The 18,126-nt window shown below is 43.2% G+C and overlaps 1 protein-coding gene across 2 annotated transcripts; it reads right to left on the reverse strand.

The window, feature by feature from the left end:
* Positions 1–6,352: 6,352 nt before the first annotated feature.
* On the reverse strand, positions 6,353–10,143 carry LOC311435120 (uncharacterized protein). Of its 2 annotated transcripts, XM_084515771.1 has the most exons (3): positions 7,554–10,143; positions 7,094–7,374; positions 6,353–6,767 (listed from the first exon to the last, which is right to left on the reverse strand). In XM_084515771.1, the coding sequence occupies exons 1-2, from the start codon at positions 7,965–7,967 to the stop codon at positions 7,138–7,140; spliced, it is 651 nt and encodes a 216-aa protein (XP_084371897.1). In that variant the 5' UTR covers positions 7,968–10,143; the 3' UTR covers positions 6,353–6,767; positions 7,094–7,137. The 2 variants fall into 2 exon arrangements, with proteins under 2 accessions (XP_084371897.1, XP_084371896.1); XM_084515770.1 differs by having other exon boundaries at positions 7,094–10,143.
* Between the last annotated feature and the right edge of the window lie 7,983 nt (positions 10,144–18,126).

An 18,126-nucleotide genomic window follows, 5' to 3' on the forward strand; every position in this document is an offset into this window, starting at 1 on the left:
CAGCTTAGTTCCAGTAATAGTTTCTATTGCTCTTACAAAAAATAAGTTTCTTAGAGCTCCATGGTGTAATTCTGATGCAGACAAGCAGACCTCACAGGTGTTAATATGTACTCTGGAAATAAGTTTGCAAAGGCTACTGAAAAACTTAAGGAAACATTTTTCCTTTATCAAACATAAAATTCCACTTAGTGCCATGAAATTTGGGATGGAGGAGTCATGTCTTTTGTTAAAAGTCCTGTGGGGTGGCCAACTGCTACAAATTTTTCAAATTCTAACTTTCTTTTTTTCTTAAATCTAATTTGTTTAATTGGTATTAGTTTCAGCAGAAGCCAACCCCAGACCTCTGAGACTGTGCATTCATTCTTGAGATTTGCATTTAGTGAATGAACCTTTTTCTCATCTTGCATGGATTTTGCTGTGGAAATGTCATTACAAAGAATAGGTGGGCTGTTGCTCCTTAAAAAGGACTTAGAGGTATTTATAAATGGATAGTATTTTTTTGAGGAAATTCACCTCCTCAGCAAGAACCTGTTCAGTGTGTTTTTTTGATTCAGTGTGATAATTAGTGAGGCAGACGGGGTGGATGTGTGAGAATTGCCTCCAGTGAAGGTAAGGTTTGGTGGCTGCTGTGTCTGTCACTCATCAGTCCGGTGTGAGTCCTTCACTGTAAGCTTGCTGACATTTTCCCAATTTTTACCCGGAAGTGATGGTCAAAGTAAGTGTAGGTGTTCCGTTATAGAAATGATTTTTAACACTCAAATCCTTAACACTGAAATGATGTGTAAGTAACATAGCAGAATATTCAGTTAATAATATTCTGAACCAGCTGTTAACAGCAGTAACAAAAGTACTGTTCTGATAACGTAGCCATTATAGTATTAATGCTATAGGAAAAAAAAAAAAAATAAATAAAAAAATTGGGCTAACCTCAGATAAATTCTGCAGTTGAAGTGGAAAGAATATAAAAGGGAATTAGTGAACTTGATTGATTCAAAAGCAGAAGGAAAAGCTCTTTTTTTTTTTGTATTTGATTTTAAACCACTTTTTTGTTTAAAAAGAGTTTCAAAATTGTTAATAGCTTCAGACCCTAACAAAGGAAAATAAATTATCCATTGCAATGCATAGCGTTCAGCCAGGATCCCCCTTGTGTTTTGTAATAAGAAAGCCAAATTGCCTGAGCAGGGCACACTTCATTTAGCTTTTCTGCAATTAAAAAATAATTGAAAAGCTCTTTTATTGCAGCAAAGCAGAGAGACTATAAATGCTCTGAATGCAAAGCATTTATGTGGTAAGGTGAAGGATCTCTCGAGAGTAAAAAGATCATCCTGGAAAATAAAGTACCGTATTTACATAACTCAATCTGCAGAGCAATTCACTGCTGCAATGTGTTTCATTTAGGAAAAATATTATAAAAATATATTTAATTTTAATTTTGTGAAATGGAGTGCATTTCAAACTGAAATGTTTTATTTTTTGGCATATTAATACAGCTGCATCCCTCATAAAGAACCCACTCCTGAAAGCAGCACGGCTGATTACGTTTTATTGTTTAAGGGTGCTGCTGGGGTTAAGGGTAATATCTCAAAATAATGGCTGCATGTTATTTTGCCCTCTGAACCTATGTAACTGAACCTGTGTTCATGTTGAACCCATGGAAATGGTAAGATTTGCTCTACGGGTAGACCAGCAAAAAATTGTAGCTTCATTTTGCCAAACTCTAAACACTAGAAAAAGCAATACTAAAATGAAACTGTTGCACTGGTGTTCCTATTATCCACAGATTTGCAAATATATTCCTGCTGTGGTGTAGTATTCATGTTGTTTTTAATTTAGGATGGAGCCTGGTTATTCAATACATGTATTTATTTTCTGTAGTACGCTCTAGACTCTCTTCAAGAAGAATGCTTTTTCCTTCTCCAGCCCCATTCTCAAATGCTTTTACTTAAAAATCCAGTATATTTTAATGTTGGAGAGAGCACTCTAAAAATGTGTGTTCATATACTTCAGGAACATAGCCCTTCGGTGACAGTAGGTACTTCCCCAAATATTTATATGCCATTGTTTATTTTGCATAAATCTGTGGACTGTGTTCACAGCTGAGTATCTCTGATGAATAAAGAATAGGTACACCTTTTGAACAGAATTTTATAAAAGGCTGGTAAAAATGCAGTAATAATTAGCATTTTAGTACTTTATTCTTATTTAATAAAACTTGCTGTTAAAATATATATTGCTTTTCTGATCTTTTTTCTGATTGTTTTGATCAGAAAGCATCTTGTAAGCTTAACTGAAGAACGTGGGTATACTGGTGTTTGAAGAGGCTTGCATCTTAAAGATGTCTTTTTTAAAATAAAATACTTTGATTTAAAAATGTGCCTAGTTATCATAGTTTAGATGTAGAGCTTAGGGATATGGTTTAGTGGGGACTGTAGCGTTAGGTCAGAGGTTGGACTTGATGATCTTGAGGTCTCTTCCAACCTAGAAATTCTGTGATTCTGTGTGATAGAGTAGAAATTTGTTTTTTGAAGTAAGTTAACAGTAAGTTAAGTAAAGTAACCTACTCAAATACTGTCAATAATTCATAAATTAATATTCATTTTAATTCATTGGAATACTGAAATACATTCAAAATAGCATTTTTTAGAGGATAGAAGTATTTATTGGACTTGAGTGTGTTAGTATCAAGCGTTCCTATAAACTGAAATGTAGCAATTTAGAAGAAAATCTGTAAGTGAAATTAACGGTGGCACATTTGACCTGTCTCTTCTGCAGCATAACCTGAAAATAGCTTGTAATCCAAGTCATCTATTTTTTCAAGAAAACATACCAGTTATGTCCTGTTTATGACGTCAATTGCATGTTTAAGGAAGAAGTTAGAAACTGTTTTAAAAACATGCCGAAATCCAGATACTCCTTTCAGTAGGTTTAGATCTGGTTGTGATAAATTATTCATTTATTTGAGAAAGACCAAAGAAAGCTGAAAAAGCTCCGTTTTGTTAAAGATATACTTCACCGGAGATGCTGAATGGGCTGTTGTCTACAGCTGTACAGCGGAAATTAGACATGAGCACCAGTATTTTAGCTCACTCTGAGCAGCCTGGCTGAAATCTTAGAAGGAGGCCTGCCGCCAGTTCTGCATAGCTGAGCTGCTCCTGCTGATCTGCTGCAGAAGAGCTAGGGATTATCGATGTTCATAAAGTTACATCATTTTACCTAGCTAAAGCTGTCAAGATAAACATACATGCACTTGAACTGCATTAACCTTTGCTTGCATTGATTTTGCTGAAGTCAGGCTCTAGTCACGAGTTTCCTTGCTAGGTGTTTAAGGTTAGTGGCAGATGTTTTAGTATTACAGTGGGAAAAGGGGTAGGAAAAAAGAAAAAAAAGCAAAGCCAGGCACAGAGAAAATTTGATTTTGGAGGTTTTACTTACTCTGTAACGTCCTCATGATATAAGAAATGTCTTCATTTTGTCTGGTAAGTCTGTGTCAGCACACATACAAGTCTTCAGTGCGATGCTTCAAAGATCTCACAAGTCCCTGAATCTCCCAAAAACTCACTTTGGCTAGGTCAATGGCTGGATAAGCAAAAAGGATTTTTCCTTTATATGGTTAATATGCAAATAGAAATTGAGTACATTAAGAATAGGATTCTGGTCTAACTCACAAAGACAGGCAGACATTAATGTAGGTTCCTGTCTTCGTGTGAAATGTCCTTGAAAGATGCTGGGTTTTGTGATATGTCAGATTTTCTTTTTGCCATTAAAATAACGCAAGGGAAATAGGATTCTTAAATGTTTGGTGGTGGTATGCTGAAATACTGAATTAAGCATCATCCTTACAGCTGCAGAAGATTTGTTTGGTTGTGGCAGCCAGAAGCTCTGGAGGAGAAGCCCCATACTCAAGGCTAATGCTCTACTTGTGGCAGTCGCCCTGTATGTTTGTGGTAGAATTTCCAGATGGTTTGTTTTGCCTGGAGGGTTGGTCTGATATATTTTAATAATCTAAAATGCTTCTCAGCCATCAGTGAAAACTTCTCAGTAGATTTTAGCCGTAGGGGTTTTGATGGGTGTTTGGCCAGGACCCCTTCATTTGCAAAAACGGTTCTTTACTCCTCTCAGAAAGGTTTTGGGCCCTGGTGTAAAAACGTTCAGTTCTAGGAAGAGTGGAGAGCATTATGAATTTGTGGGCATGGAGGATATCCTTCATCCTTAACCTTTACAACACATGCTGTGTTGAAGAAAAATCTTTTGTTTGTGCTTGTCCAGTGCTTGTGTGAATAAACTTACAAAAAAATTGGAGTTTACCTGTGCTACATCAGCCCAGAGATTTGACATAAGTAAATAGCTGCCTAAATGAATGTGTTCATGATTTTCCTGTAGAAGGAAATGAAGCAAGGCATTGCCTTTAATTATAATTAAAATTTCTTCTGTGGTAGATTTTTCTCTTTATTAAATGCTGTAACTGTGGTCTTCTGGTAATTACATCCTTTCTTCCATCACTCTGACTTTAACGTTAGACCCTTCCAACGGTTGGATAATTAAGTTAATTTTTAAATTAACTTTAATATTTGAGTTCTGCACTGTTGTTATACATAGTATTTTCTTTTCTGATCCAAATAAGTTTGTTGTTGTTTTCCTTGAGCTGGACCAAGAAGCATTGATTAGTGGTAGCAATGTTCCTCGGACAGTCTATTTGATTTACGAAACATTTGTTCAGATGCTTTTCTTGATACGGAAATCGGTCTTCTGAGTCAATTTGCTAGTGAATTTTTACCTGCTCAAATTCTCCAATAATATCTTTGCCTTTATATTTATCAGAATTAGCTTTGGACACAGGGAATACTCTAAAATGGCAGAAACCTTTTGCTCTTTGCTGAGAGTTTGTCTGTAGGTTCACGTTGTCTAATGTTGATTTTTCTGACTGTGGCAGCATTTCAGAAAGCTGCTGTGCAGATTTCTGTGTTGGCAATGCATAGCTGTGCGCTGATTAAAATGGAAATAGGGACCGTTTCTGTGACTTTGGTACTCTGAGGATGGCAGCCGATATTTAGGCCTAGGGGAGTGGGATTAGCTCAGGAGAGGCTGGAGGATCGGTGGCAGGAGAAAGCCGGCCCACAGGTGCACTGCCTTCTGCAAGTGCCCTTGTTTGAGCTGTGGTGGTGGCTGTGACCATAGAATTATTAGGGTTGGAAAATCCCTTCAAGATCATCTGGTCCAACCGTCTCCCTACCACCAATGTCACCCACTAAACCATGTCCCCAAGCACCACCTCCAACCCTTCCTTGAACACCCCCAGGGACAATGACGCCACCACCTCCCTGGGCAACCCGACCCAGTGCCTGACTGCTCTTTCTGAGAAGAAATGTTCCTCATTTCAAGCCTAAACCTCCCCTGGCGCAACCTGAGGCCATTCCCTCTAGTCCTGTCACTAGTTATCTGTGAGAAGAGGCCGGCCCCCAGCTCCTCACACCTTCCTTTCAGGCAGTTGCAGAGAGCAATGAGGTCTGCCCTGAGCCTCTTCTTCTCCAGACTAAACACCCCCAGTTCCCTCAGCCACTCCTCACAGGACTTGTGCTCCAGGCCCTTCACCAGCTTCGTAGCCCTTCTCTGGACATGCTCCAGGGCCTTGATGGCCCTTCTTGTAGTGAGGGGCCCAAAGCTGAACAGAGCACTTGAGGTGCGGTCTCACCAGAGCAGAGCACAGGGGGACGATCACCTCCCTGGTCCTGCTGGCTACACCATTCCTGATACAAGCCAGGCATGCTGGATGTCTTTCTGGCTACCTGGGCTCACTGCTGGCTCATGTTCAGATGAGTATCTACCAGCACCCCTGGATCCTTGTCCTCTGCTCAGCTTTCGAGTCACTCTGTCCCAAGCCCGTAACGCTGCATGGGGTTGTTGTGGCCAAAGCAGAGGACCCGGCCCTTAGCCATGTTGAACCTCATCCCCTTGGCCTCTGCCATTGATCCAAGCTTTCCAGGTCCCTATGCAGAGCCTCCAAATGTACAGTGTTGTGAAGTAGGAGTGGAGTTAGTCTGGAATTAGTCCCCAGGGCCATGACTCTCGGGGTCCTGGGCACTCACCAGCCACTGCCACCTCCCAGGGCCATGGGCACCCCCAGGAAACCTCAGTGGGACACGGGCACCCTGCCAGGATGTGGTCTCTCCTCCTGGGGCATGGGCGCCTGGGGGGCGCCTGGGCGGCACCTCACAGCTCTTCTCTCCCGGCCCAGCTCCCTCATTCCTCTGCAGGTGTGTTCTCTACAACGCACACCCAGCAGCCCTCACTTGCCCCACTGCCTCCCATGTGGCTGCTGCCCCAAGCCCCTTGGTACCAAAAGGACGGACACAGGTTGTGTAGGGATGATCTTTATTGAGCTGGGAGAAGTGGTCTGCTACCAACAGAAATTTTCCAGAGTCTCCCAGCCAGCTCTGCTGCACACGCGTGCTCCTGCTGTCCTCTGTGGAGCAACAAAGCAGAGCCACGTCCTTTGGGATGCCAGCGGTCCCAGCGGCACCTCAGGGAGGATGGAAAAGGAGACTTCTCCTCAGAGGTCCTCATGAGATGAATGGCGAGTCCCCGCTGGCTGTTGTTCTGGCTGGGCGTGGGCAGCCCAGCAGGGGACAGCTGGCATTGTCGGTGGTGCCCACGCAGGGAGGAGGTGTTCAGGGCGATGTTGGCATCCAGTTGTCAGGGGAGATGCCTTCAGCGCAGCGAGAGCCTTCGGAGGGCTGAGGTGTGTCCTGCCTCACCGGCTCGCTGTCAATCTGAAGAGAATTGACTGTCAGGTGGCTGAAAATGCTGTGCCACGATTATTAGCCAGGCACTTCCTTCCACCTGCCCCTTTTCCCAGTGCGATGCCTACCCTCTCACGGGCCTGAAGGTCCTAAGCCCAAGGGCTACCCCAGCAGGTCATGGGCATTCCCTGGCCACTGCCATCTTACAGGGCCGTGGGTGGTGGCCGGGCCATGCGCCCCTTTCCCTGGGTCATGGGCTCCTCCTATGGGGCAACCCCCAGCCACGGGTCCCGAGCTCCTCTACCCCCTTCTCCTGGAGCATCAGCCTCCCCAAACCCATGGCCAGCAGCACTCACTCGCCGCGCTGCCTTTCCTGTCACCGGTACACGGGATGCACGCTCTAGATGAATTTGCGGAGGGGACGCACGGGGGCTGTTCTTCTCCCGTGCTTGTTTTGCGCCTTCTTCCTCCGACGTGGCAGCCCAAGCTGTTGCAGGCGGAGCTGGTAGAGGCGCTTCAGGCACCTCACCATGATGGCAGCGTTGGCCTCCATCCGGCAGAGCAAGGCTCCATCATCCAGAGTGTCCTTTCCCCGGCGGTCTGTCCAAAAGGAAGCTGAGGCCCGCCGGCCCGTGCCCTGGAAGCAACAAGAGAAGTGGCACAGTGAAGGGCAGGGACGAGGGCTCACGAGGTGGCGAATTGTCCTGCTGGGCTCGGCTTCCTCCGGAGCTTCCAGCCTCGTAGGACTGCTCCGGGCAGCCGTGGGGGCTCGCCACAGGCTGGCCCTTTCCTGCACGCGGCGTCTCCAGCACTCACCTGTCTGAGGCGTCTCTTTACTCTTCTCCAGAGGCTGTGGGCAAGCAGCCCCACGCCAAGGAAGCAGATGGTGTCCCAGTGAGTGCACAGCAGCCAGACTCTCCCGCCCAGGGCAAGGTGTTCCCAGAAGTGGAGCAGGGGGTAGGGCAGGTCGGAGGGCTGGCGCTCGGTGCCGACGGGACGTAGCTTTGGGCCCTCTGAAGGGTCCACGGAGTTCAGCCTGAGCCGGATCCAGCTGGGGCAGCTGGAAAGGCCGAGGCTGCAGGGCCAGTTGGAGACCTGGTGCTTGGCGCCTAGGCTCCGGCTGACCCTGACCCTTTCCCAGCAGTGGTGGCCGCAGAGGCCAAGGCCACATGCCTGGAACACAGCCACGGCCAGAGCCGTGACCAGGAGGAGAGCCAGGATGAACTTCATGCTGCTCTCTCCTGATGAACACAAAGCAACGCAGGGATGGCTGTCACGCTGAGCAGAGCTCCAGCAGTGACCACCAGCGCTAGCAGCAGAGACCAACAGCACTAGCGGCAGTGACTACCAGCACTAGTAGCAGTGACCAACAGCACTAGAGGCAGTGACCAACAGCACCAGTGGCAATCACCAGCAGCACTAGCGGCAGTGACCAACAGCACTAGCAGCGGTGCCCAGCCGCAGCCTGCTTTTATACCCAGCCCTGTCTGAGGTCACAGGGCCTGTCGCCTGGAGACGGGCAGGCAACAAAGGCCATGGTGAGGCTGGGGAGGATGCGGGCAGCTGGGCTTCGAAGCCTGCTGCTGCCACTGCAGTCTGCAGAGGGGTGTCTGTCTGACCAGCGGGGCGGTGGGCCTGAGCCCCCTGTGTTTGGGACTGTGCCCTGGATTTCTCAGTGAGAGGGAGCCGTGGGCAGAGCCACATCCGAGCGGGGCAGCCGTGGCACGGTTCTCCTCAAAACCCTCTTGGGGGCAGAGTGGAAGCCCCTATCAAGAAGAAAGCCCCAAAATGGCTGTTGGTTGAATAAAATTGTAGAATCATTAAAGTTGGAAAATGTCTCCAAGATGATCTGCTCCAACCACACCCTACTACCACTGTCGCCCACTAAATCATGTCCCTAAGCACCACATCCAACCTTTCCTTAAAACCCCCCAGAGGGTTTGTGATGCCACCACCTCCCTGGGCAACCCGTCCCAGTGCCTGACTGCTCTTTCTGAGCAGAAATGTTTCCTCACTTCCAACCTGAACCTCCCCTGGCACAACCTGAGGCCATTCCCTCTAGTCCTGTCACTAGTTATCTGTGAGAAGAGGCCGGCCCCCAGCTCCTCACACCTTCCTTTCAGGCAGTTGCAGAGAGCAATGAGGTCTGCCCTGAGCCTCTTCTTCTCCAGACTAAACACCCCCAGTTCCCTCAGCCACTCCTCACAGGACTTGTGCTCCAGGCCCTTCACCAGCTTCGTAGCCCTTCTCTGGACACGCTCCAGGGCCTTGATGGCCCTTCTTGTAGTGAGGGGCCCAAAGCTGAACAGAGCACTTGAGGTGCGGTCTCACCAGAGCAGAGCACAGGGGGACGATCACCTCCCTGGTCCTGCTGGCTACACCATTCCTGATACAAGCCAGGCATGCTGGATGTCTTTCTGGCTACCTGGGCTCACTGCTGGCTCATGTTCAGATGAGTATCTACCAGCACCCCTGGATCCTTGTCCTCTGCTCAGCTTTCGAGTCACTCTGTCCCAAGCCCGTAGCGCTGCATGGGGTTGTTGTGGCCAAAGCAGAGGACCCGGCCCTTAGCCATGTTGAACCTCATCCCCTTGGCCTCTGCCATTGATCCAAGCTTTCCAGGTCCCTATGCAGAGCCTCCAAATGTAAAGTGTTGTGAGCAGCACTCACTCGCCGCGCTGCCTTTCCTGTCACCGGTACACGGGATGCACGCTCTAGATGAATTTGTGGAGGGGACGCACGGGGGCTGTTCTTCTCCCGTGCTTGTTTTGCGCCTTCTTCCTCCGACGTGGCAGCCCAAGCTGTTGCAGGCGGAGCTGGTAGAGGCTAAACACCCCCAGTTCCCTCAGCCGCTCCTCACAGGACTTGTGTCCCAGGCCCATCACCAGCTTCGTAGCCCTTTTCTGGACATGTTCCTGGGCCTCCATGTCCTTGTAGAGAGGAGCCGAAAGCTGATCACAGTACTTGAGGTGCTGCTGCTCCTCTGCTTGCTCCTACAAGTTATTTCCCCCTCAGGTCTCCTGGTTGAGGCTCTTGTAGGACTGTTCATAGCCATTCTGTTAACTGTTACAAGAGCCTCTTGTCAGGAGGATCAAGCGTCTCTTTAAAAAGAAGGAAATGGTAACTAAGTACATCCTTCATAATTTAATGATCTGTGTTAATCTGAAGCCTACAAAAATAAATGGTGTATCTTTCTGGCTTACAAAGGAAATCTTTGTATTAACCGTAGTGTCAAAGGGGGAAAGTACAATTTTTGTGGATGAATTAAAAACCTTTTGAAAATTAAGATTACACTAAGGAAAGACTAACAAGAATTGACTAGCTACTTTGTATTTCTGCAGTTGTGCTAAGCTCAGAGGAACATTTCATAAACTTTTTTCTTTTTTTTTTTTTTCCTAATTCTTGTTATTTTATGATTTTCAGAAATCCTGCCAGAAACCTGTGGACAAATACATTGAGTATGATCCTGTTATCATCTTGATTAATGCAATTTTGTGTAAAGCACAAGCATACAGACACATTCTTTTCAATACAAAGATAAATGTAAGTTGCCATGCCCCCACTTTCTGACTTTTTTATGTTAAAGACAATATTTAGGTTTGTTAAATCGGTTGGAATAGCTGTAAAAATCAGGAACTGTTCTCTGAAGTTTTAACAATTTAAAAAATATAAAAATAAAAAGCAGGCTTTAAAAACTACTTATGTATTTTCTTCTGTGCAGAACTGTTAACACAGTTTTCTACACCCTCTAATTTGCCTATCAGATTAATTGATGTTAAAAAGATGATGTGCTAAACTAGTGGCTCAACAGAAGTAATTTGCTTATATTACTAAGCAAATAGAAAATAACTACAGAGCTTGTTTGTTTAGAGATATAGAAATGTATATCAAATACTAATTTAACACTGATTTAATTTATGCTGATTTAACAGTAATGATTTTATTGTTCTTTCATTTACCAGATTCATGGTAAGCTCTGCGTATTTTGTTTGCTCTGTGAAGCTTATCTCAGGTGGCTCCAACTGCAGGATTCAAGCCAAAATACAGATCCTGATGACTTAATCAGATATGCCAAGGAATGGGATTTTTATAGGATGTTTGGTATTGCTTCTTTAGGTAAGATCAATAATTATTTCATTTAACTATCAAGTGTACATTCTAAGCATTCAATAATTTTATGAGTCTTTCAGCAAGCCTGTATTGAAAAAAAAAAACACAACACATTAGAATAGATGTCATGTCCGACCCAGCATGGTTAAATGATTATGCACATGTTCTCTAATTTACTAGCAGGAGGGTTAGAACTAGTTGATCTTTTAGGTCCCTTCCAACCCAAGCTATTCTATGATTATGATTCTATGAAATTCATATCTCAACATTGATTACAATTTAGACCAATATTATCAGCATTATTGTCCTGGTTTCAGTTAGAACAGAATTAATTTTCTTCCTAGTAGCTGGTGGAATGCTCTGTTTTGGCTTAGGATGAGAAGAGTGCTGATAACACCCCGATGTTTTAATTGTTGCAGAGCAGTGCTTATACCAAGCCAAGGACATCTCAGCCTTTTGCTCTGTCCTGCCAACAGGCAGGCTGGGGGTGCAGTAAGAGCTGGGAGGGGACAGACCCAGGACAGGTGACCCAAACTAGCCAAAGGGGTATTCCATACCATCTGACGTCATGCTAAACAATATATAGGGGTGGCTAGCCGGGGGGAGGGGGCCGGACTGCTCGGGGTTAGGCTGGGCATCAGTCAGCGGGTGGTGAGCAATTGCATTGTGCATCACTTGTTTGTACATGTTATTATTACTTTCCTATTATCACCATTGTATCATTATTATTATTATTGTCATTATTATTTTGTTATTATTATTTTCCTGTCTTATTAAACTGTCTTTATCTCAACTCACGGGCTTCACTTTCCATTTCTCTCCCCCGTCCCAGAGAGGGAGGGGGGAGGGTGAGCGAACGGCTGCGTGGTGTTTAGCTGCCAGCCGGGTTAAACCACGAGTCTTTTTGGCGCCCAACGTGGGGCTTCTTCAGCACGACCCACCTCCTCCTCTGATGATATCCCAAAGTATTTGCCTTCTGGCCAGTCCATAATCACTTCCAATATTCTTGGGTGACTGGGGTTTCCTATTCGAGCCCACTGAGTAATCAGTGCAACCCACTTGCTCCACGTAGCATCAGTTGCATGATGCGTAGAAGAGACCCTTCCCTTGAACATCCAGCCTAGTACCGGCAATCGGGGTGCTAGGAGGAGCTGCGCTTCAGTACCGACCACCTCCGAAGCAGATCGAACTCCTTCATATGCTGCCAGTATCTCCTTTTCAGTTGGAGTATAGCGGGCCTCAGATCCTCTGTATCCCCGACTCCAGAACCCCAGGGGCCGACCTCGAGTTTCCCCAGGTTCTTTCTGCCAGAGGCTCCAGGTGGGGCCGTTCTCCCCGGCTGCAGTGTAGAGCACATTCTTTACATCTGGTCCTGTTCGAACTGGCCCAAGGGCTACTGCATGGACTATTTCCTGCTTAATTTGTTCAAACGCTTGTCGTTGTTCAGGGCCCCATTCAAACTCATTCTTCTTACGGGTTACTTGGTAGAGCGGGTTTACAATCAGACTGTAATTTGGGATGTGCATTCTCCAAAACCCCACAACACCTAGGAAAGTCTGTGTTTCTTTTTTGTTAGTTGGTGGAGACATAGCTGTTATTTTGTTGATCACATCCATTGGGATTTGACGACGTCCATCTTGCCATTTTATTCCTAAAAAATGGATCTCTCGTGCAGGTCCTTTGACTTTATTTTGTTTTATGGCAAAACCGACTTTCAGAAGGATTTGGACTATTTTCTTCCCTTTCTCGAAAACTTCCTCTGCTGTGTCACCCCACACAATAATGTCATCGATGTACTGCAGGTGTTCAGGAGCTTCCCCCTGCTCTAGTGCAGACTGGATCAGCCCATGGCAAATGGTAGGGCTGTGTTTCCACCCCTGGGGCAGCCGATTCCAAGTATATTGGACTCCCCTCCAAGTGAAGGCAAACTGTGGCCTGCACTCTGCTGCTAGAGGGATGGAGAAAAATGCATTAGCGATATCAATTGTGGCGTACCACTTGGCTGCCTTCGATTCAAGTTCGTACTGGAGTTCCAGCATGTCCGGCACTGCAGCACTCAGTGGTGGCGTCACTTCGTTCAGGCCACGATAGTCCACTGTTAGTCTCCACTCGCCATTAGACTTTCGCACTGGCCATATGGGACTATTGAAAGGTGAATGAGTCTTGCTGATCACTCCTTGGCTCTCCAATTGACGAATTAGCTTATGGATGGGAATCAGGGAGTCTCGGTTAGTGCGATATTGCCGCCGGTGCACAGTTGTGGTAGCGATTGGCACTCGCTGTTCTTCGACCCTCAGCAACCCCACAACAGAGGGGTCCCATAATCACTTCGAGCAGTCCGGCCCCCTCCCTTTTTTGTTAGTTGGTGCATATCAAATCACTGAAAAGTAGCAATATTCAAAATCGTGGTCTGAACCGTTCTCATAGTTTGAAAACTAGTATAGAGCTCAGCCAGTTGTTGTGAGAGTTGTTTTGACATCTGCATGAGTTCCAGTGTTACACAGAGAGAAGGTGTCAAGAAAAGTCTAATAGCTCAATGATATTTTCACTTCAGTGTTTCTCCTGGTGCTGCATGGAAAGGGTTCATTGCTGGTGACCTTTTCAAAAATAAAAAGTATTGATGATCTTATTTTACAGATGAACAGACAGCTTGGGAAAAAGAAAAAGAAAAAAAAAAAAGCTCCTTTTGTTGAAAAGTAGAGTTTTAATGTATTAAACTGCCTGTGCTGTATGGTGTCAAAAATTACAAGTATGACCATGCTACATACAGAAATCTGTGATAGTTATTTTGAATGTAATGATACAGAATTAGCTTAGGTAAGTAATAGTCACATATGACTATTAAAATGAATGCAGGAGCTGGAGGACATGTTCATGTTTACATATGTCTTTTAAATAGCAGTGTCTCAGTTTCATTTGACACAAAGCATTTCATTAAAATGTTTCAAAAAAAGACTTGATTTTGGTGCTTCATTCTCTCTTTCCATCTCCTCTTATATCCTCTTAGAACAAACTTCATTTCTGGTTGGCATCTTTATTGCCTTGTGGTGGATGAGACCTGAGATGCTAAAAACCAAGTCTGACTTCATTTTACTTCTCAAAGCACTGCTGTTGTCTGGCTATGGAAAACTTTTGCTAATTCCAGCTGTTATTTGGGAACATGACTATACGCCTTTGTGCCTTGTGTTTATAAAAGTATTTGTCTTGACATCAAACTCTCAGGCAATTAGAGGTATGTTTTTGCTTTGTTACTACATGATTTGTGTAGAACTTGTGTGAGAATGCAGCTGTTAGTCACTTTTGTCACTTTTAAAGTTTTTTTAAGTCACTTTTGTTGTTGTTGTATCAGTATCAGACATCACTGACATAGCTTCAGCCTAAAACAGTAATATTTAAACTTTCATATCAAGTGAATTTTAAAAAAAAACTTAGATAAGAGGTTCTTTTTCTTTTTTTTTTTTTTTATCCACCATCTCTTTGTATATGTTACATAGTATACATCAGTTACGGTTTGAGACACCTTAGCGTGGATCATTGAAACATTAAATAGAATTCTTTGTATGTCTGGAAGATGAAAATTTCATGTTAATTTTATGCATGGCTTTGGAATTCAGATTTTAACACACTGGTGTGATTTCTTACACGTACAAATTAATATGAATTCTCACATGGTTTCTGTGGACTTCTTAGCTGGAAATCAATACATTTGTTTTGTTTTCTTTTGCAGTTACATTGAACTTGAACCGAATGCTCTCTTGGTTGGCCATCGTCTTTGGATTAATTCTGGAAAATGGTGTGGTTTGCTTGGTCCAGAAAATTGGATGGGATGTTTGAAATGTCAGCGCAGACCTAAGGAAATACAACGTGGTGATCATTTTCTGAGAATGATCTCTGCCAGCAGGCTCCGAAGACACTATTTTTATAGTGATAAAGAAGATGATGGATAACAAAAATTTTCATTAGTGGTGTGAGTGGATGGTTTTAGGATGAGTTCGAAAGAGAAACTTCAGAAGGTGTCCTGTTTAATTTGATGAGCCATAAAACTTCAGCCTTAGTTTTTTGCATTAAAAATATGAATATGTCGCTATCCTAATAGCCTTACAATTCTGGCTGTATGGCTGTAATAAAAAAAAAAAAGGTACACTGAAAAAAATCAGCACTGCTAACCATCACTGCATTTTGTCAGAAAGATGGGGATGAATCCTTCCCTTAAACGGAAGGAAAAAAGTTAGTGGAAAAATATAAAAGGCAAAATTGACATTTCCACTAAACCAGATTTTCAGAGAGAAGTGAACACATACAAACAGATTTTTAGAGAAAAGGCAGCTATTACAGATTGAAACTGCAGTGGATAAATTAAGTTGCATTCTCCTGAGTGCTTATATAACAATCCAAAATAATAAAATATTTAGTTCTAGAATAATCTCTAGGACGTATAGTTTTAAATGGCTTTGAATTTTATGTGATCTCATCAAAAGTGAAGTATGAGGCTGCTCAGCAATGTTCTTTTATGGAGTATTATTTGTTGGAAAAGAAACAAGATTTGGACTGTATTAATAAAGAAACGTTTATAGAAGTTCTGCATCCTTTTTCCCCAACAGGCAAGGAGAATGCTAGATGACCCACAAGAGAACTGGCAGAATTGGTTTTCTCGAGGCAGCATTTAGGACACTAACCTTACTCTTCTGCAGATCAGTTTCCATCATGTTTCATCCAGTGTTTAATTTTCCTGCTTCAGTTCTAGAAGGCTGTACTGACTCAGATACTACTTCCCTACTTCATTTTTCCCACATGCAGTCTCCTATCTCTGTTTTGGAAAATGCATTAACAAAATTAACATTTTGCAACATCTTCAAGTTAATTATGAACAGGTTTAGAGTAAATCTAGATTATGAGCACAGAAGACATCAGACTTCTTAGAACCCTTGCAACAACACAAGCCATGTTAAGTTACTCTGTTAGAAAAGCAAATGATTGCTAATTCTTTTTTAATAGGTCAGAGGTTGACACCACTCACATATGACTTGTTAGATTTGTTATCTTTCTGAGCATGTGACAGTGAGGCCAGAGAAAGCACACAAACAAACAAACAACAACAACAACAAAAAACACAGCCTCTTTTAAGAACACAAGACAAGTCAACACTTCAAGTACTCCAGCAAGCACATAGTTCTGAAGGAGTATGAGGGCTCCACCTTGCTACTGGTGTCAATTAATGACCAGACAACTGATTGTGGGTGTGCAGTTGTTCATTGGTTGAGCAGCAGCATTGTCAACATGGTATCTAGAACATGCTTTGCTTTACATAATTACTTTTGGGGCGATACTCCTCCTCCAAAAGTTTTTTTTTTTAAGAAGAGTATGTTGCATAAGGTGCATAGATTAGTGTTTGTTGTCCTCCTACAATACCAACACATCATTGCAACAGATGCTGCAGGTTGAGATGATGCAAAGGGAAAGAGCAGTAGATCTTTTAGAAAACCTTGAGGGGTGCTGGTTTGGCCTGCTTTCATTTTCTTCTTTCTCCTTCTGCCAATAGTGTAAGAGGGAATGCAGTTCTGCTGCAGCAGAGAGGGTGACAGAAGAATAGGCACTAGGAAGATGCTGGTGTGTGCTGAGCTAATTCCCACTGTTACTGTAGCTGTCATCTGGCATTTAGTCAGCTCTCTGTTCATCTTAGAAGTACCTCAGCATTGCAACTGATAAAGTTTCTTACCGTTCTGTATGTCCCTCTTCAGGAATTGCTTTCTCCTCCCCACCCACCCACAATTTATTTTTTTCTAATGATGTAAAAGCAATGTTTTTGTTTGTGTTCCTGTTATGTTTTTTATTATTATTAATCTTATGCATCATGGGTATACACAGAAGATTTTTTTGTTTTTAAGGAATGTCTCATCTGCTCTGGCACTGATTTCAGTCAAAAGGCTGAGTGGAGCACATTTAATTGCAGGTAATAGAAAGGAAAGATTTTGTGTGACATGTAACATACATATTACCTATTCAACAGCAAAAATGTAAATACAATGTATGTAAATTTTGGGGAAAAACAGTTTTCTTGAAGTTTACTTAGAATTAAAAAAAAAATAATAATCTTTGGGACAGTTTGAGTTTTATTTAGAAGACCTAGAATGGACATGAATACATTCCAAAGGAAGTGCGTAATGTTGTATCACATATAGTGATAACATCTCAGTGTTGTGCTCTGTAATGTTATCAGGAGCCACCACTATTCTTAGGCAACTAGGAGGAAGGAGAAGAAAATTAAAACTACGCAGCTGTGGAACAAATGTAGGTGTTGTACACATTTTCATTCTTCAAGAGGCATCATCATGATCTGGGCGTTCGGCATTACGTGGTTTTATGACTCCTAATTTACCAGAACTGGAATGACAAATGCACTAATACTCTGTCAGTCCAGGGGGGACTTGAGAACTTCCTCTGCATATGTGTGTGGGGTGCACATTGATGCCTTTGGGAAAGGATTCTGTATGGTGCTTCAGGGAGAACCTAGATTATTTCAAAGGCTTGTCTGTTTAAAATAGTCATGTCTCTCATATTTATTCTTTTTTTTATATATCCTCTTTCAAAAAATTTTTGTAATAAAATAGTCTTCTTTGTTAGAAGATATATTAAAAATAGCCTGCCCTTTCTACATATCCTCATATTGTTTCATTGACTTATGTACAAAGGATTATTTGGGCTAAAAAAAAAAAAAGCCAGCAAATGAAGCCCTGTAAATAGTAGTGAGTTTTGCTTAGAATCTAATGGGATTCTGGAGCCTATAGAGGAAGGAGATAAGTGGAGGAAAGGTCAGAATTCTGTTGGATTAAATTCACAGAACAATCCGTGATGTTACTCAGACTTGGATTGAGCAAAGGTTTAGTGACTATGCAATGTGAACTTTACTGGGTCCATAGGTCAAATAACAAGTATTTAGAAATTATTCGGTACAACAGTGAAGAAATGGCATATAAGCTAAGAAGGAAGACTTAAAAGATGGTAGCAGTTGGGCAGACTTCCACCAAATTAAGAGTTGAGAAGATTATAAAAACTAAGGGGATAGGGGAATAGTCCCAATAAAAGTTAACGTGTAGGAAAAAAATTAAGCCATTACGAATGTGTTATAAAACAGTATGAGTGTATGACTTAAGTAATGCATGAACATCATACTCAAATTTTCTAAGGGTGAACAGGAAGGAAAAATGTTGTTTGTAGATATTTTTGTAATAGTCTAACTGATAACATGAAGTGGCCAATGATGTTTTCAAAACAGTGAAGT

This window comes from Aythya ferina (genome assembly GCF_964211825.1).
Source record: "Aythya ferina genome assembly, chromosome: 3".
Taxonomy (NCBI): domain Eukaryota; kingdom Metazoa; phylum Chordata; class Aves; order Anseriformes; family Anatidae; genus Aythya; species Aythya ferina.